At 53.7% G+C, this 17,214-nt stretch overlaps 1 protein-coding gene across 2 annotated transcripts in view; it reads left to right on the top strand.

Annotated features, from left to right (window-relative positions):
- OLFM1 (olfactomedin 1) overlaps positions 1 to 17,214 on the top strand; it is a 41,674-nt gene that overhangs the window by 2,877 nt on the left and 21,583 nt on the right. The window contains exons 1-2 of one of the 2 annotated variants that reach the window (XM_007521417.3): positions 11,672 to 12,105; positions 14,045 to 14,194. In XM_007521417.3, the coding sequence (XP_007521479.1) occupies positions 11,956 to 12,105; positions 14,045 to 14,194 (300 nt within the window). In that variant the 5' untranslated portion in view covers positions 11,672 to 11,955. Of the gene's footprint in view, positions 1 to 11,671; positions 12,106 to 14,044; positions 14,195 to 17,214 lie in introns of those variants that run through there. The other variant, XM_007521419.3, reaches the window with a different exon arrangement.

Here is a 17,214-nt window from a genome sequence, read left to right as displayed (position 1 = left end):
AAGGGGAAACCACACAGAAACATATGGCTTTCTACCTGCACTTCACAAAGTGCTTTGGGCTGCAGGCAGCCAGGCAGGGAATGGGGGCAGGGGAGGAAGGGTTCAGCACATGGTGGCCCATCTGTTCTCCTGACAGCTCACTTACGATGAGCCACTCAGTCAAATGCCAGCGTGTGATGTGATGGAAAGCCTACTGTGTGCCAGGCTTGTAGGCCTCAATTAACTTTGTTGTCCAGACGTGTAGTGTGCACAGTCTTGTCCTGCGGCTTTCAACAAAAGCCTGGTGTGTCTTGCGGCTGTGCCTTAGGGAGCTGCTTTCTTTTGTCTTGGGGGAGGTGGGACAGCCTGGAACTAGCTGGCGATGCTCACCTGCTCTGGGTTTTTAGATGGAAACTGGAGCCTAGGTTTGATGGCCTGAGGGAGCAGCGCCCACCTCCTACCCAGTCCTACCAGCTGCAGCCTGGGTGACCTTGAGGAAGGCTCTCAGCCTCTCCCTACCCAGAACATCCACCTCCGGACAACAAGGAAGCTTAGAGTGAATTAGTCTCAAAGACACCTCCCTGCTGTGAGCTCCATTCTTCTTACTCTTTGCATCTCTCATTCCCTTTGGCTAGCAGCTCTGAGAGGCCAGCTGGCTGGGTTTAAGTTGGTCCAGCCTGGGCTGGCCATCTGACATCTGGGCACCTTGCTCCACGAAACACTCAAGGATCTGTGTGATTTTCTGTTGGGATGCCAGAGGGCTGTGGAGCGGAGGCAGGAGCAAGTCCCCTCCAGCACTCCCTCACCCTCAGCTGCAGACAGAAAGCTTTGGAAACTGGGAGTGACCAGCATTGGGGGGGAACACCATCCCATCTGGGCTCAGCAGTGAGCTCAGGGCACAAAATCGGGGGACAAACAGGCAGACAGAGAAATGGAGGCTACTGCTTGTAGGAAAAGCCTGGAAACCTCGGCCCTCAAGTCATAGTGCTCAGTAAATGTATAAGCAAGAGTTTGATGTATCACAGACAGTGAAGAAAGGTTCTTATCATGAGCCATGCAAACCCTAGCCCCGGCTGGCTTTTCATGGCAACAGAACACCCCCAATACCACAGGCACTTGGATCTGTAAGTTGACATAGACTGCTTGAGTGCTATCTGGTCCAGTGGTTGTTGCCCCTTCAGCTTGATGGAGTGACTGGTGTGTGGTCTCTTGGAGTGACTGGTGTGTGGCATGGAGCTGTTAGCTGACTTCCAGCTGTTCTAGACTGTGTGTATGTGTGTGGGGTGGGGGTGGGGGGTCGTCACTGTGATAATAGTGTCACTGGGGAGCTGTTGCTGAGTTAGTTTTTCCACCTAGACCCATCACTTGCGCTCTGTCCTCTTGGCTTTGGATCCAACTCATTCCAAAGTGGCAGTTTCTAAACCCACTTTGAACACAGTTACAGAGAAGAAAACAGCTAGATTATGTCAGCTGCTTGAGCCAGATGAGCCAGCTGACTTCCTTGTCCCCTGCCTGGCCCCTCAACTCCCGAGCACCCCACCCCCAATTTTAGCTCTACACCTGCCTGGGGCATGCTTACAAAATGATAGTGACTTTAGGGGGGCTGAGTAACACTGTGGAGAGGGAGGGAGTCTTTTCCTAAACCAGTTATTTCAAGATGCAAGGCATTTCCTTTTTGCCCAGTCCTTGGCCACTGCCTGAGTAGGGAGTGTGGCCAGAAAGAGCTTTGGGCCTGAAGTTGGCCAGTCCCTAATCGAGGGGTTCTCCTACCTCCCCCCTTCTGGTCCAGGAGACTCCGTAAATCCTCCGCATGAGGCAGCTGCTGTAGCTCCAGCTCCGAAAGCAATTTGCTCCTCATTCCACTGACTCCAGCCTTCCCCAATAAAAGGAAAGGTAATTTTCTGCCTTGGGTTGTATTTATTACTAAAGTTATCAGGCCCTGTAATCAGTATTAACATCACCGTGTAAAGTAATACAAAACTAATTACTAGCTAAACTGAATTAGATACATGACAACTGTGAGCGGCTGGCAGGGACGAAGCCGATTTTCAGCTCTGAGAGATGTGCTGTGGTGGGTGCTCCCCACCGGAACCCCCCTCACACCAGAGGGGACACTCCCCCTCCCTCCACAGGGCTGCTCTGGCAGGTCACGGAGGGGACTGTGGGAGCAGTAAAAGGAAGATGAAGATGCACTTCTTTTATTATTATTATTATTGATTTAATAAAGATCAACAAGACCATAGGATAAGAGGGGTACAATTGTACACAGTTCTCACCACCAGAGTTCTATATCCCATCTCCTCCATTGGAAGGTCCCCTACTCTATCCCTCTGGGGCATGGGCCCAGGAGATGTACTTCTTAGTGCACAAAGAGAAAGGAGATGGTGCTCAGCTTTAAAAAGAAGAGTCATTTGTTTATTTAGATGGGAGGGAGAACAAGCCAGAGCATCACTCTGGCTCATACAATGCCAGGACTCGAACTCAGGACTTCATGCTTGAAAGTCCAATGTTTTCTCCACTGTGTCACCTTTCTGGACTGTTCTTTTTTCAGATTGCTGCACATCTCAGCAACTCACCAAGTGCTTCAGGCACTAGAGATAAAAACCAGTCACAATGGGTAACATTTTCTGTGTATTTATTTTTTATATTGCCACCAGGATTATCACAGGGGATTAGTGCCTGCACTATGAACCCACCACTACCATTTTTTCTGGGTTTTTTTGTTTGTTTGTTTTGTGTGTGTGTGTGTGTGTCTCCAGGATTATCACAGGAGAGCTCGGTGCCTGCACTATGAATCCACTGCTCCTGGAGGCCATTTTTTCCCTTTTGTTGCTCTTGTTTATCGTTGTTATTGCCATCATTGTTGTTGGATAGGACAGAGAGAAATGGAGAGAGGAGGGGAAGACAGAGAGGGGGAGAGAAAGATAGGCACCTGCAGACCTGCTTCATCACTTGTGAAGCAACCCCCCTGCAGGTGGGGAGCCAGGGGCTCGAACCAGGATCCTTACGCCTGTCCCTGCACTTCGAGTCATGTGCACTTAACCCGCTGCGCTACCTCCCGGCTCCCTCTTTCTGTTTTGCTAAATAAGACAGAGAGAAATTGAGAGGGGAGAAGGAGAGAGAGGAGAAAGAGGGACACCTGCAGACCTGCTTCCTCACTCATGGTGCTGTCCCCCTGCAGGTGGGGAGCAGGGGCTTGAACGTGGATCCTTGCACATGCCAATGTACAGAAGGGTAGCATTCTCAATGCACATCACTCCCTACCTGGAACTTTATCTGGAGACTGTTAGGGTGGCCCCAACCACCTATATTACTGTCCCCCACTTCAGAATGAGGACACTGCTTGAGTGGGTGCAGGAACTTGCCCCGTGGCCTGCTAAGTAAGTGACAGACTCTAGATGTCACCTGGGCTCTGTCTAACACTGAGACACCGAGTTCATGTTCTTGTTAAGACACAGAGAAAAAATCACTGGGAGCGAAAACATCTCAGCATCACAGAGTCCTGGTGAAAAAGGAGGCTGTGGGTGCCTCCTCGGCCTCTGCTGACACAAGGTGGGAGCCAGCTAACCAGGTCTCCAGCTGGGCTTCCAAACACCCGCCACCACCCACCCCACTACTGCCCCACCACCCACCACTGACCTTGGCTCTGAGCTTTGCAAAGGGGGACAGCAAGGGCCAGGTGGGAGCGCTGGGTAGAGTGAGAAGCCTGGCTGTGGTTCCTATCTGTCACTAGGGCAGGATGGCCTCTTACCCCGGGAAGTGGCAATGTTTGCATGAGTGCACTCAGTTCATTCCGGTGGAAAATGAGTGTCCCAGCATTTGCCCCACGATCCAGGGAGTAAGGAAGAGGACCCCGACCTCATTGACAGGAGTGGGGGTATAACTTCTGAGCTTCTTGCCCACCTCTGGTTTTATGGCTCTAGCCCTATGCAGGTGGCCGTTGGTGTATGGTTGCCCCCCACCCCACTCCAGGGAAGGGAACACACTCAAGGGAAGGCTTCTTGCTGGCAGCAGTGCTTCACAAGCTAGGTGGCAGTTGGTGAGGTGGCTCCTGTGGTCACAAACAGCACTGGGGAGACGTGGGCTGGCCCATCTGCCTAGCCTGCAGAGGTGTCCCTTGTCTCAGCAGCAGGGGTCTGGCCAACATCCTGCACACACTGTTTTTTTGTTTGTTTTTTTGCCTCTGGAGCAAAGCTTGGTACCAGCACTACAGATCCACTACTCCTGGCTGCCATTTATTTTTATTTTTTATTTTTCCTATGTCATTCAATAGGACAGAGAGAAATTGAGAGAAGTGGGGAAGATAGAGAGGGAGAGAGAAAAAGAGACACCTTCAGGCCTGCTTCACCATTTGTGAAATATCCCTGCTGCAGGTAGGGGAACGAGGGCTCGAACCCCAAGTTCTGGCACAGGTTCTTGCGCATAGCACTTTGTGTGTTTAGCTGGTTGTGCCACCGCCTGGCCCCTGAACACACTGTACTATCAGCAGGGACAGGTGACTGTGGAGTCTGGAGTGGGGGACACACTGAACCCTACCTAGCCTTTGCCCACATCGCGATGGGCAGGTGGACAGTGCTCGCCCAGGAGATGGTCACACAAGCCCATTATTTGCCTGCAGTGCTTTCATGAGTACTCAGGGTGCTCCCCCTGCCCCCGTTCAGTCCTCCCTGCAGACTCCTCTAGTATGTGCGAGATGGCCCCCGTGGGTGGCTCTGAAAAAAAGTGACTGGAACACAAGGGACTGAACATCACTATGGGATGTTTCTGGTGCCTGAGGGCAGAAGAAAGACATAGGTACATTCCCCTACCACCACCTTTTTTTCTTTTTAATTATTGCCCTCAGGGTTATTGCTGGGGGTTAGTTCCTGCAAGTCAAATCCACTGCTCCTGACAACCTTTCCTTTCTTCCTTCCTTCCTTTCATTCATTCTTTCTTTCTTTCTCTCTTTCTCTCTCTCTCTCTCTCTCTCTCTCTCTCTCTCTCTCTCCCTCTCCCTCTCCCTCTCCCTCTCTCTCTCTTTCTTCCTTTCTTTTCCTTTTATTTGATAGGACAGGGAGAAATTGAGAGTGGAGGGGAGACAGAGAGACACCTGCAGTACTTGATTCACCACTCTTGAAGTCCCCCCCCAACCTCCACAGATGGGGACTGGGAACTCAACCCCAGGTTCTTGTGCATGGTAATAGGCACGCTCACTCAGGTGCACCACCACTGGACCCCAGAGGTGCATGTCTAACTGCTATACAGAACTTCACTCCGTGCCCAGGGTGCAGGGTGCAAATCTGACAGTGTAGGAAGATGCATAGTCCAGGGTTAGCCACACCTTGCGATTTGGCTGTGAGGCTGGGGGGGGGGGGGGGCTCTCTGTGCCCCTGTCCTACCCAGAGTACCCACACATGCCCCTACTCCCTGTACAGCCCAGCCCCTGATCCCAGTCCTATGGACCCAGCTGCAGAATTGGTTGTGACTGGCATTTAGGGAAAGAGCATCAGCAACGTGGCACAAGTAGTACAGGGGTCTTACAAAGCAGGGGACTCTGCAGATATTGGCATCCCCTTTGCTGGAGGTTGCCAGGGTTCTGAGCCCTAGGCTCTGTGGGAAGAGGGTCCCATTCAGTTTAAGATGGAAAAGATAGTGCCCGGGGGGTAAAGTGTTTCATCAGAGGGACAATGTGTGAAGCTACGTCATAGTCCCTTGCTCTCAGCAGATGTCCATTCTGTGGGTGCCCAGAGTTGAGTTTCCAATGGTTGTAGAATGATGCCCCCTTCTCAGTTATTTTCACATCTACTGATTCATGTCAAGACAAGTCACTTATTCCATGGAGATCTTTCCCAACTAATTGTGCTTGGAGTGCAGTCATGGGGCGAGGGAGGAGTTATGGGGTGAGGTTATTTTATGGTGCTGAGTTATTTGTATTTTTCAGAGTGCACCTTAGAACTAGAACCCACCTTGGTCATGCCTCTAAGTTTCCTGGAATTTTTCTGAAGTTGACATGGAACATTCTGGAGCAAGTGCAGAGGATATAGGAGGGGACCAAGGTGGGCAGGGGTAGACACTCTACTTCCTGGATGGACAAGGAGCCAGGGATACCATGCTCTCCTGGCCACAGCTGCAAGGCAGCAGAATATCTACCACCCTAGGAAGTGACCCCTGCATCCCAACACAAGGAGGGAGTCCGAGTCTGTGTGGGAGGTAGAAATGGGGCATCCTGGCTCAGCCTGCACCCCCCAACTATGAGGACAGCCGTGACACCCTCCTTTCTCCAGCCCTCCCCTACTCTCCCTCCCCCTGCTTTTCTTTATCTTCCCTCTTCCCTTGCCTCTCCTCTTACCCTCCCTTCCTCTTGTCTGCTCTTTCTCCTCCTTTTCTGCAACCCTCCATCACCTCTTATCCCTCCTCTCTCTGTCTTCCTATCATTGTCTCCCATTTGGTCTTCCTCCTTTCTTCCTCTCCCCCTCCTTTGCTCTGTCCCCCATTTTGGGGCAAGTAGCAGGTGGAATGTAGGTGTATTTTTAAACAGCAAAAGAGCACCCAAACCTTGTCCCCGGCAGGTGGGGGGTGTCTCTTTGTTGAGGAGCCTGGGGACTTGAGCAAGTCACACCCCAGGACCTCAGTGTCCTCCCTGTGGAACAGAGGCCACCTGATGTGCCAGGCCCCTTATAGACCTCCTGAGATAATGTAGAGTACCCCCCTCCACTAGGCCCCATGCCCACCCTTTGCAAGAAGGCAGCTCTGGGCCAAGAAGAAGCGAGAGCAGTTATGTAACGCTGCCTGCACTCTGGGAGGCAGGCAGGGAGCAGGGGATGTGACTGAGGCTGCCTTCTCATTTCTCCTGTGCTGGGGGCTTTGGGCATAGCCCACCCAAGTAAGTACTGCTGGAACAGACCAGCAGGAGGACAGACACCCAGCTGGTTCAGCGTGCTGGGACAGGTGACCCATGAAGCAGGCCAGAGCCCTGATTCCTGCAGGAAGGGGTTGTCTGCACTGAGACTGTGGTATGGCCAGCAGCGTCCAGGACTGCTGTGGGAGATATGTCTCCGCTCAGTGTCATGCATGGCAGGACTGTGAAGGTGGCAGAGGGCCCCTGGTCACGCAGATCATGTTGTTCTGGGGGCCCCTGGAGTGTCATGGTGCCTTCCCCCCCCCCCCCCAGAAAAAAAAATCCTTGTTCTGAAAGCCTTCATCCCAAAGATGAAGGTGGTGGAGTCTCTGACAGTGTGTCTGCCCTTGTGAATGAAACTAGTGCCTTGAGATGAGGCTGGGAGGGCTTCCTCATCCCTGCACCATGAGGGGACCCAGCCAGACAGCCCAGCAATGATAACAAACCAGGAAGAGAGCCCTGACTAGGGGGCCACCTGCCAGCACCTAGCTCTCTGACTCCAGCCTCCCTGAACTGTGAGCCGTCAATTTCTGTCGTGAACAAGCCCACCAGTCAGCAGCATTTTGCTAGAGCAGCCAGCTGAGACCCCCTGATGCCTAAGAGATGAGAGGTGAGGGCCTCCTTTCCTGAGCCGGGCACTGGGAGCAGCTTCTTCACCACTTAACCTTAGGTGGGTCAACTTCTAACCCAGAAGCACCTCCTGTGTGAAGTGGGGCTGAAAACTGCCCAGCTCTGCATCCTCTGGAGGATCAAGGGCATCAGGCACTTAGCCAGGAGTGTTGGGGTGTCAGTCAGTGCCAGGAATCTGAGGTGTCAGGCACAAGTGGACCTTCAGAGCTACAAATGTAAGCTGCCCTCGCTTCCAGGGAAGCCCTGTGGGAAGCGGGATTTAAACTCTCCCTTCGGAGCGCCTGGCGTGGCTGAGGCCATGTATCCTTTAATCTCAGTGCCTGCTTTCCTCCACAAGGCAATTTGCTTTGGGAAGCACCAAGTAGCAGCCTTCTAAATCAACTTACACCAACTCAGGCATTCTTGGATGATCCTTTGGAATATGTTCAAAGCAGCAGCATCTTCCCTAGGCTCTCAGGTCCCAAGCACTGGAGAGAACTTGGGTTTGGACTGGATGAATTAGAAGCGACTGACCTCAAACCTCCCAGCTGGGCAGAGCAGCAGGGGGTGCAGGAAGGGGTGTAGGGGTGCAGGACAGAGCTCCCAGCTGGGTGGGGAGCAGAGCTGTATGCAGGTCACACCCTGTCCTAATTGGTGCCTGCTGTCTGGGAGGGCCGAGCACGGAATAGTACCAGTTCTTGAAATGCGGAACAAAGATGCTAACCAAGGTTTGAAGGTATCTGATAGGGGGGATTTGTTTTTTCCTCTCCTCAGTCTCAAATTCCTTGGCCTCCAGATCATGTCAGCCCCTGGGAGCTGTAGCATCTGAGCAGGGTCCATGCTAGCCCCTATGTGAGTAACCCACAGCTGCATTTTCTTTTTTCCTTCTTCCTCTTGTCAACAGCACTGGAGCTATGCACCTACAAGCTTCCATTGTTCTTGATCACTTTGTATTTTTCTAGGCAGGAAGTGAGACACAGACAGAGACAGGAAGGGATGGGGTGATAACGTGATGATGATGCAAACAGACTCTCATGCCTGAGGCTCTGAGGTCCCAGGTTCAATCCCCAGCACCACCATAAGCCAGAGCTGAACAGTGCTCTGGCTGAAAAAGAGTGAGAGAGAAAGAGAAGGAGAGATGCCAAACACTGCTCCACCACTCACAAAGCTCGCCCTCCCCCCAAGCACAGGCACTTGCATGTGGTGGCTGGGGGCTCAAACCCTTGTCTTTGTGTATAATCACTTGCATCTACCAGCTGAGAATCTCTTGGACGCCACAGCTGCATTACCAAACCACGGCTTCTCATCCACTCTTTGGGAGGCTACTCTCCAGCATGTCTGCCAGCTCTGCAGCAACATGTGGGTCACAAAGGGTACGAAGCATTCATGGGGCACCCCCTGAATCCCCCAGAAAGCCCTGCCTCCAGGCCTCAGAACATGCTTGTCCTTAGGGGTGGGGGTGGGGGTGGGGCAATCAACTCCCTGCATTTCCTTTGCTTGCCTGAGAAGCCCAGCCAAGCTGTCGGGATTTCAAATTGAGAGTACCAGTTGTAAATCCTATTGTAAATGTCCCTTATGGGACATTACTGACAGAAAATCAAATCCAAAGTTCTTCAGGCCCAGGGGGTTTCTTTCTTATTTTTCTGTGTCTGCTTGGCTGTGGCTCACCTGCTGAGATTGTATACCTGGCTATTTGTGGTCGCTTCTATGTCCAGCAGTCCCTCCATGTCCATACGCACAGCATCTGTCGCCCGTGGTCTTTTTTGTTTTTTAATTATTGGATAGAGACAGCCAGAAATCGAGAGGGAAGGGAGGGATAGAGAGGAAGAGAAACAGAGACACCTACAGCACTGCTTCACCACTCGTGAAGGTGGGGACCAGGGATTTGAACCTGGGTACTTGCACATTGTAACATGTGCATTCGACCAGGTGCACCACCACCCAGCCCCTTGCCTATGGTCTTTAACCTAAAGCTACTCTTTTTTTAAAATTTTTAAATATTTATTTATTTATTTTCCCTTTTGTTGTTGTAGTTGTAGTTATTATTGTTGTTATTGTTGTTGTTGTTGTTAGATAGGACAGAGAAATGGAGAGAGGGGGAAAGAAAGATAGACACCTGCAGACCAGCTTCACTGCTTGTGAAGTGACTCTCCTGCAGGTGGGGAGCTGGGGACTTGAACTGGGATCCTTACACAGGTCCTTGTGCTTCATGCCATGTGCGCTTAACCCACTGTGCTACTGCCTGACTACCACCTAAAACTAATCTTAATAGAGCTGGCAGGGACTGGACAGTGGTGCACCCAGTTGAGCACATGCATTACCACGTGCAGAAGGATCCAGGTTTGAGCTCCCCCCTCCCTACCTGCAGGGGGGAAGTTTCACTACTGGTGAAGCAGGTCTGCAGGTGCCCTATGTTTTTCTTTCCCTCTCTACCCCCCCCCCCCGCCCTCTCAATTTCTCTCTGTCCTATATAATAAAAAAGAAAGAAAGAGAAACATTGCAGTTGGCTCTGAGCCAGCACATTTCAGCTCTGTAACTGTCACTGTCACTGCACCCAAGTCCTAAATATGTTTTGTTGTCTGCTGGGCAGTGGTACCAAGGTCTGGTGCCTTTTCTGGGTGCCAGCCTGCACCTGCACTTGCTCACTTAATCCTCACATCCCACTGCAGAGAGAGGTTAAGCCCCATTCTACAGATGTGGAAACAGAGGCACAGATGAGCAGATGATCTCAGTCAATTAAGTTCCAGAACCATGGCTGGAACGCAGAGTCTGACCCTAAATAGCCCTCGCAGGATGCCTACAGCATGCATGTAGCTGGTTGCAAGAAATTTTCGCTCGTGACTGATGTCTGGTCATGGAAAGTGCCTGGGAATGTGCTACCGTGGTCTTTTTGAGCTGTGTCTGTCCTGGGGTCTACAGCATGCTGTACCCCACGAGTGGAACTTGAGCTGAGGTCTGCAGCACATTGGGCACCTGGAGCTTAGTGAATGTTCAGTAATTAATATTTACAGCTTCTGAGCTGGCTGGAGATTTTTGGAGTTGGGTCACGTTTGATTTGCAGGTGTCCCAACAAAACCAATGATGGCTGCCCCTCTGCAGTAGTGTGAGTGATGAGACCAGGCCGAAGAACTTGTGGCCTGAGTGGGTGTTGATATTTACTGAAAGGGACACTGAGCGGAGCTTTCGCTGTCCTGAGCGCTGTCTCCTCTGCCCAGTCTGTGCTGTGATGGGGACCAATCTAACCTGCCGCCTGCCTGCATTAGCGAGTTTGAGCAGAGCCTGCAGTTCCAGCAGGTACTGGGAGGTGGCGCCAGTCCCCAACTGTTGAACTGTTCTGCACGCAACCCGGAGACATCCGCTCGTAATCCCGGTATTAATCGCGAAGACAAGTCCGAGGAATCCCAATGGCTGGGGGCCTCGCAGCCCACACTCAGGCCACCACCGTGAGCCTGTAGTTAAGTCCCCTCTTCACGTGGAAATGGGCCAGAAAGAGACCGCCCAGGCAGGTGCAGTCCCATTTTAGGTGAACCCCAAGAGTCTTGGCCCCTCTTTCAAATCCCCATCCGGAAAGGTTGAGTGAGTGATTTACATCCAGGCAGAAAAGAGTGAATGGGGGATCTGGAGCAAAGGGGGTGGGGGTGGGGACCTAATGGGAGGCTGGAGGGAGCGTCTTTCATCTCCACTGAGAACCCTTCTGCGAAGTCGAAAGCCCCATTAAAGTGTTCCACCAGGTCCAGCCTGCACTTCAGAACCCTACTTTCCGCCTGTCAGCCTGCCCTGCCCCCTCACTGGGGTTACCCCGTGAAAGGGAGCCAGTGAAGGCCCCATATCACACTAGCCACAGACCCCAGCCCTTGCACTGCCGGGAGCCCAGAGCCCAGAGCCCAGAACCCTTCCTCCCATAAGCCTGGGGAGCCGGGGCGCGTCCCAGGGTCTCGCTGCCCCCAGAGGATCTGGGCGCTGTGAAGGGGGGCGGCTTTAGAGTGCTGGGGGGGCCGGTGCCGCGGGTCTGCCTCTCCCGCCGCCACCCCGGCAGGGTCCTGGGCGGGCCGGGGCATGCAGAACTCTCCGACCGCAGCCAGGGGGCGGCGGGGAGCCGGCGCCGAGAGGAAAAATCCACCCATTTCCTGGGCAGATTGCGTCGGCCGCCGCCCGGCGAGTCCCCGCCTCCCTCGCTCCCTCCCTCCCGCCCGCGGCCCCAGCGCAGCCCGCGCAGCGCTCAGAGCGGGGCGGCCCTTCCTTCCCCGCGGCTGGCGCTGGGCGCAGCGAGGACAGCGGAGGGCGGCGGGCGGGCGGGCGGCGCCACTCTCTGCGCCCGGGGCGGCGCGGCCATGGCCGGGGCGCGCGGGGCGGCGGCGGGCGGGCGGCGGCGGGCGGAGGGGGCGCGGGGACACGGCCAGGCGCCCCTGCCCGCCGCGGTGCCCGCCGCCTGAAGGAGGCTGCCCGTGGGCGCGGAGCCGGCGCGGGCGCGGGAGGCCACTCGAGGCGCGATGTCGGTGCCGCTGCTCAAGATCGGGGTTGTGCTGAGCACCATGGCCATGATCACCAACTGGATGTCCCAGACCCTGCCCTCGCTCGTGGGCCTCAACACCACCCGGCTCTCGGCGGCCAGCGGCGGGACGCTAGACCGCAGCACCGGCGTAAGTGCGCCCGCCGAGCGCCCTGGGCCTCCTCCCCCCTGCACCTCGCACCCTGGGGCGCCGGGGCGGCGGGCGAGGGCGGGTGCCCCCAAGCCGCTTGCAAGGGGCCCTCCGCCCCTTACTCCCCAACCTCGGCCGCTCCTCCTCGGCCCCCACCCTGAGGCCACGCTTCCTGCCTTTGCTAAGTCCCCTAGTGGACCGGGGCTCAGCCCGGGAGCTCGCTCCGAGGCTCGGAGTCCTCCTTCAACTAGTAAGAAGTCCCTCGTGGGTCAGGCTAGGAAACTGAGGCAACGGACTTGGAGACTTTGCCAAGGTCACTCAGCAAGGAAGGGAGAAGACTGACCTCGACCGTCCAGTCTGGGTTCACTGCGCCCACCCCACTTTGCAAAAGGCAAAGCTGGACCCGCCCAGAGTAGGAGCCTGACAGGCTGTGAGCTGTCCTCTCTGTACCTTCCCAGTGTCCCCAGGTGCCCGCCCCTCCCTGAGGTCCGGAGGAGGAGGAGCAGGGTGCCCAGGTGGTCAGGGTGAGGGCCATGGGCTCCACTTGCTATGGAGCTGACCACCTCCTTCAGAGCGCCTCACCCACCCGCCTCTCAAATTGCTTTTCTCCTCCAGGCCTTGGGGTGGGGTGGGGAGACAGCTAGCCAGCAGCCAAGGCCGCTTCCCGGCAGAGTTCAGTTAGATGATGGCTAGTTGCTGGAACCTGGGCTGGTCCAGAAGGTTCTTGGCAGGATGCTGAGGCTCTGAGGAAGGGGCTCAGCACCTCAGACCTCCCGTCCTCCTTGGAAGGAGAGGTGAAGGACACCAGTCTCCTCTCCCGGCTCCCTTTGTGCCTCCAAGGACACAGAGCTTCGCGGGAGGTCTCTGCAAGGCCCTTCCTAAGCAGAGGAAAGAGCACTGACCAACTGCACCTGCTGTTTGGAGATTTGCATGTGCAGGGTTGCCTGCCAAAGGATCCCTTCCTGCCTCTTTTCCAGCTTGGGGATTGGGATTAGGAATGAATGAAATGCAATGTATCCTTGCTACTATGGATTCTCCCTGCCCAATTCCTCCTCCCCATCTCTGGCCTAAAAATAGCAAGCAGGTGACCTGAGGCAACTGGGCAGGCTGCAGGGGCCAGCTGGAGCAGGAGGGCTTGTGGCCGGGAGTGTTTTCCCAGGCCATGCCTGCCAGGTGTGGCAGGTGTCCAAAACACCCCACTGGAGTTTCCCGGCAAGGTGATAGCAGCCCCATGTAACTCTAGGCTCTTGTGGTGGTGGTGGGGGGGGGCAGTTCTCAAGCAAACCTTAGGGCTCTGGTTGGGTGTGACCCCTGCACTACATGTCACCAACAACTTGCTGACATCCACCAAATGGCTGGTGGGTGGCAGCCACCATGGAGTTGGAAGCCTGGTGTTTGCTTGGGCTGTCTTAGCCAGCCTGACAGTGGGAAGATTGCCGGCACTCAGGGACTCTGGGCTGATGGGCTGCCTTATGGCGGCTGTTATGGGTGCTTTAGTGTCAGGGAGGAGAACACGGCTGTGCCAGCCTGCACTGCCTGTCTTGCGGGAGGAAGAGATCTGATTTCTGAATTACATGCCTGCTGGGAGTCAACCAGCCACTTGCCCTCCTGCCTTACCTGCTCATTGTCCAGCTTTCAGCCTCTGGATGCCACTCCCCTCTCCCCAAAGTGACAACCTTCTTAGTAGATGCCCAGATTCCTCATACCCCTGGCATTTAAGGAAGAACTTTGACAACTGTCAGAACTGTGCCTGTTTAACTCCTCTCCAGCCTCAGGGACTCCTGATTGGGTACTCCTTTCTCCCCCATAGAAAGAACATGTCCCCTTCCTACAGGGCTTGAACGAGGACAGTTGCTCAGATTGTCATCCCTGGTATACTGCCTTATGCTATCACTTTCTCCCCCTCCCGTCTCCTCACCCCCCACCACCCTGTCTCCAGGTGTTGCCCACCAACCCTGAGGAGAGCTGGCAGGTGTACAGCTCTGCCCAGGACAGCGAGGGCAGGTGTATCTGCACAGTGGTTGCCCCCCAGCAGACCATGTGTTCACGGGATGCACGCACCAAACAGCTGAGGCAGCTACTGGAGAAGGTAAGTCTGTGGTAGCGTGTGTGTGTGTGTGTGTGTGTGTGTGTGTTCATGTATATGCCCACACCAGCACCAAAGTTTGAGCCTCAGAGTTCATCCCAGTTCCACGGCCTCACTCTTTTCTTTTCTGGGTGTTCTCATTCATTATATTTGTGAATAAATTGGAATGTGACTGGATGGTTGGATGGATAGTAGATAAATGGGTGGAAATTGTAGATGATGCACAAAGGGTGAATGGATAGATGGATGTGTGGATACCTATGTGGATGGACTGGTGGATAGATAGAAGAGTGAATGGATACATGGGAAGGTGACTGAGTAGATGGATGATGAATGGATGGGTGAGTGAATAAGTGGGTGGATTTATGGCTATGGATGGATGGATGAGTGAGTACATGTGAATGTAAATGGATTAATGGTAAAAGGATAGCTGAATGGATGCATGGATTCATGGGCAGCTAGATGGATGGATGATGAATGGATTTATGTTGAGTGATGTGGGGCCTTGCATAAGCTGAGGTCAAGCATGACGCGGGCTATCCAGGGAGAACCCCTGGATGTCTGGGAGGTAAAGGCCTTCTGTCAGTCTCCCCAGGGGCTTTTTGCCTCTATGGGTTGAGCAAGAGGGAACCTGCCGAATGGGTCCCAGCTTCCCTATGAGTCTCCTTCATGCAAGGGCCCACTGTACTAGCTGGCGGTTTTCGCTTCCTCATTCTCCAAACTAGCTTGACCACTTACCCAACGGTTACTGGGAAGACCCTCATCATGTCTCTATCCCCTACTGTCTACTATAAGGTATCCCTTATCATTCCTGACTATATAAGGCTAGGCCATAGTCGCCTTGTTCTCCCCCACCCCCAACCCCAACCTATAAAAACTCTTGCTTGCCATGCAATAAATGTGCTGTTTATGGGCAAATAGTATCCTGGGGTGATCCTTGGCTTCTTGTCTCTTGCCACAATGCACAGGGAAAGACCCCCAGCTCATAACTCACCCTTGCTGCCTTTGATTTGACCCTTTCAGCCCCCTCCTCTGGTGTGCAACAGAGTGGGTCAGCTGACTCAGTTGGATTTAGAAGCGGGGTCCTTCTCAGGACCCCAACAGAGTGGATGGATGGATGGATGATGAATGGATTTATGTTGAGTGGATGGATGGATGATGAATGGATTTGTGGTGAGAGGATGGATGGATGGTGAATGGATTTGTGGTGAGAGGATGGATGGATGGATGGATGGATAGATGGAAAATGGATTTATGGTGAGTGGATGGATGGATGGATGGTGAATGGATTTATGGTGAGTGGATGGATGAATGGATGGTGAATGGATTTATGGTGAGTGGATGGATGGATGGATGGTGAATGGATTTATGGTGAGTGGATGGATGGATGGATGGTGAATGGATTTATGGTGAGTGGATGGATGGATGGATGGTGAATGGATTTATGGTGAGTGGATGGATGGATGGATGATGAATGGATTTATGGTGAGTGGATGGATGGATGGATGGATGGATGGTGAATGGATTTATGGTGACTGGATGGATGGATGGTGGATGGCTAGATGAATGGATGAATAGACGCATTAGTACATGGATGGTAGATCGACAGGAGTGGCTCTGTGGCTGCATTAGTAGGTGGATGGCTAGGCCATGAATGAACGGACGGTTCAGTAGATATGGGTAATGGGTAGGTAGACAGGTGGGTGAAGATTTCCCATGGGTGGCTCAGGGAGAGCTGAGCAAACCGCCTGCTCCCTCCGCTCCCGCCCCACCTCTCTCTGAGTGTTGCCAGAGAGTTGTCTCCAGAGGGCTTGGGGCTACCCAGCCGGGTGACTGGTCTGTGCAAAAGCCTTTCACAGCCCACCTGGGAACAGCACTGTTCAGTCTACAGACTCATTTCACCCAAGATGGCCACTCCATCTTTACAGGAGTCATGAAACATGAGAGGCCACCCCATTTCAAGCAGCGGGAATTTGGGTCCAGAGAGTTGACTGCCCCCAACCAAGCCACCTATAACTGGGAAGCAGCATACTAACTGCAGGCCTGAGCTGCCCTGACACCCAGTTTTCATGCTCCCTGCTAAAGCTGCTTTGCCTCAAGATCCTCCCTGTAACCCAGGCTTCTAGGACAACTTGAATATGAAAAGCCCCCAGGAGAGTTGCTAAGGGAAAAAAAGAGGTTCCACTCATCACCCCCCCAAGGGAAAGCAGGTATTTTTTATGCAGGAGAGAATGGGGCCACACTGCACCAACCTTGTGTGCAGATACACACATACAGACCAGCACAGGCCACACCTTGATGTACTGCACACTTGATTACACATGCCTACACACAAATATGCACAGCTCACATGCCCATACTAAACCACACAAGACATGCATACACACACTGCAAAATAACATATCACACACATACTTCACATGCACACACACACATACACACCACACCATCAGTAAAATCAGGTCTTTTTCATCATTTGAGGCTATAGGTGAATGAAACCTTTGTGGAGGGCCACTGATATAAGAGGGTGTGCCCCAGCAGCCCACGAGGGTGCCTCAGTTCCTGCCCAATTCCACCTGGCTTGCCTACCATGGGCAAAACAGCTCCCCACACTTGGACAGTTTTCCAAACTGTACAGTGAGGGTATGTGAGGGGTTATGGGAGCACCCCAGCAGCATGGGACCCATGAGATGAGGCTCCAGATGTGAAGCAGCCACACAGGTGGGAGCATGTGCACCCCCCACCCCCAGAAGGAACACGGGGCACTCTTTGTCCTGCCATGCCTAGCCGGCCACCCAGCAAATCATTTTAAAAGAGTTCAAGGCAAATGCAGTTAACCGGCTCCACAAACATTTATTAGCACCAAACTAGACAGAAGCCTAATTGGAACTTTAATTATTCAGAGTCAGGGAGGGAGGGGGTGCAGCTCAGAGGCTCCTCAGGGACTGCCAGGGGCGAGCTGGGGGTGTGGAAGCCCAGGACCCTCAGGGTCTGGGGAGAAGGCATGTGGCAGGAGACGGAGA

Source organism: Erinaceus europaeus, chromosome 10 (assembly GCF_950295315.1).
Source record: "Erinaceus europaeus chromosome 10, mEriEur2.1, whole genome shotgun sequence".
In the NCBI taxonomy this organism is placed as follows: Eukaryota; Metazoa; Chordata; class Mammalia; order Eulipotyphla; family Erinaceidae; genus Erinaceus; species Erinaceus europaeus.
This window is presented reverse-complemented; position numbering and strand designations above follow the sequence as displayed.